General features: G+C 42.3%; 1 protein-coding gene across 1 annotated transcript in view; it reads left to right on the forward strand.

Annotated features, from left to right (window-relative positions):
* grip1 (glutamate receptor interacting protein 1) overlaps window positions 1-2500 on the forward strand; it is a gene marked incomplete at both ends in the record, with an annotated part of 38919 nt that overhangs the window by 12220 nt on the left and 24199 nt on the right. The window contains one exon of the mRNA XM_079236378.1: window positions 1906-1986. Within this exon, the coding sequence (XP_079092504.1) occupies window positions 1906-1986 (81 nt within the window). The remainder of the gene's footprint in view (window positions 1-1905; window positions 1987-2500) is intronic.

Below are 2500 nucleotides of genomic sequence, written 5' to 3' on the forward strand. Positions count from 1 at the left end.
GATTTTGTTCAAATTCGATTATTTTTAATTTAAAGAAGTTTGTATTCATTTATTTACTTTCTGATGTTTATTTGTGTGTTTTGAGGTTTTAACACAAACTCTTTGAATTAAAGTGTGAGGATTAAAAATAGATCACAAAACCCTCAGTGGATATTAAATATACATAATATTATAAATATATACAAGTAAACATTTCAGTTCATTAAAGAAATAAAGCTGAACAGTTATTTTCCTTATTGATCATATATATATATTAATATATTCGCTTTATAAAAATAAACAATTATAAACTATATTTTGTGTAAAACTATACAGATACGCCGAAGATACTTATACACACATCTAATGATATAATATGTACTAATGGAACAGTATTTTTACTGTGTGGTATTGGTACTTTTTCTTGTAAAAAAGTATTTCACTGTGTTGTACTAGTATTTTTACTTAACTGAGCATTTTCACAATGTGGAATGCAGTGTGTACACATAGTACATATATAATACATACATATATGTACATATAAATACACATATATATGTACTATGTGTACAGTGTGAGACTGAAAGAGAGAGATACTGCTGTCCCACATGTGGAGGAGGCTTTCATCTTCAGTTAGCTATGGTGTGTGTGTGTGTATGTGTGTGTGTGTGTGTGTGTGTGTGTGTGTGTGTGTGTGTGTGCGTGTGTGTGCGTGCGTGCGTGCGTGTGTGTGTGTGTGTGTGTGTGTGTGTGTGTGTGTGTGTGTGTGTGTGTGTGCGTGTGTGTGTGTGTGAGCTACTGGAACCAAACAGAACAGAATAGATGTAGAGCAGATTAGAATAAAGTATAACGACATGAAATAGAACCAACAGAAGACCAGAAATAGAATTCCACCCCAGACTGTAATAAAGTAAAACGTCTTCATCGTCCTCGTCTTCGTCGTCCTCCTGTATAAACGTGTCTTCACAGCTCTTCTGATGTCGCCTCCGAAGGTTTTTACACACCAGGATAAATAAAAAAACACACAAATGTCGGCGTTTTGTGCGTTCCACCGAAAATAAAACGTTCTCACGTCTCACACACACACACACACACACACATCGATTTAACCGGGTGGATAAACGTCAGAAAGAACGGATAAATCGCAGTTCATCAAACGGCCACTCGAGGCGCCAAAAGCCAGTCGACCACCATAGACGTCTATGTTCAACATGACCAACTTTACAGCAGAAACAAACTGCTGAAAATGTTCACAGCCTGTTAGCTTGTTAGCAGTTAGCTGTTAGCAGCGTGCTAATATAACGGAGCTAACGCTAGCAGAGGTTATGTTGAGTTACATTATGATGCGTTCAAGCTCCATTCAGTCAAAATTGAGCTACTCCCAGCGGACTGCTGTGATTGGTCCAGACTCAAACGCACCACTGTGTTCTCCACAGGGATTGGTCGCTGTTCTGATGAGGTCATCCCTCTGTGTCGCTGGTTTCTTTATTCATGACTTCACAGAGCTCTCAGCAGCAGCGTCAACTAAATCCATTTATTTTAAATACGATTGAATCTGAGATGTATTTCTGTGGTGGAAACTCTGCAATGTCTGATGATGATGATGGTGAGAACAGATGCATTGTGGGAGCCTTTCACTTTGACACCAATCAGAAGAGATGATGGCGAAAGCAGTAAGAAGTTGTTAGAGGAAGTAACTGGTGCATTTCTGGAACCAGTTAGAGGAGCTGGTTGAGGTTTAGAGCCAGCTGAAGGAACAGGTAAAGGGCTGGGACCAGTTGCAGTAATTGGTGGAGCTTCAGAACCAGTTTGATGAACTGGTAAAGGCTCGATACCACTTTGAGGAAGTGATGGAGCTTCAGAGCCAAATACAGGAACCAGTTAAGACTGGACAGTCAGAAAAATGTGTTTTTGTTTGGGTTTCAGATGAGGGGCCGTACGGAAAGCACTCCGCCGGGTCGAGACCTCCAGATGGAGCGCTGGCCATCAGGAGGCAGAGCATTCCAGGTAACTCTTTGTTCTGTTCTCTGGGATCCACTCTGTCTGTTCCTCCTGTTCCTGTTGGTTCTGCACCGTGCGGTTCCACCAGCAGCTGGAAGTGAGTCCTAGGTCCTCGTAGTAGAAGTGGATCCTAGGTCATCGTAGTAGAAGTGAGTCCTAGGTCCTCGTAGTAGAAGTGGATCCTAGGTCCTCGTAGTAGAAGTGAGTCCTAGGTCCTCGTAGTAGTAGTGGATCCTAGGTCATCGTAGTAGAAGTGAGTCCTAGGTCCTCGTAGTAGAAGTGGATCCTAGGTCCTCGTAGTAGTGGATCCTAGGCCCTCGTAGTAGAAGTGGATCCTAGGCCCTCGTAGTAGTAGTAGTGGATCCTAGGTCCTCGTAGTAGAAGTGGATCCTAGGTCCTCGTAGTAGTAGTGGATCCTAGGCCCTCGTAGTAGTAGTGGATCCTAGGCCCTCATAGTAGAAGTAGATCCTACGCCCTCGTAGTAGAAGTGGATCCTAGGCCCTCGTAGTAGTAGTGGATC

The sequence above is a fragment of the Taurulus bubalis genome, assembly GCF_910589615.1.
Source record: "Taurulus bubalis genome assembly, chromosome: 20".
Lineage (NCBI taxonomy): Eukaryota > Metazoa > Chordata > Actinopteri > Perciformes > Cottidae > Taurulus > Taurulus bubalis.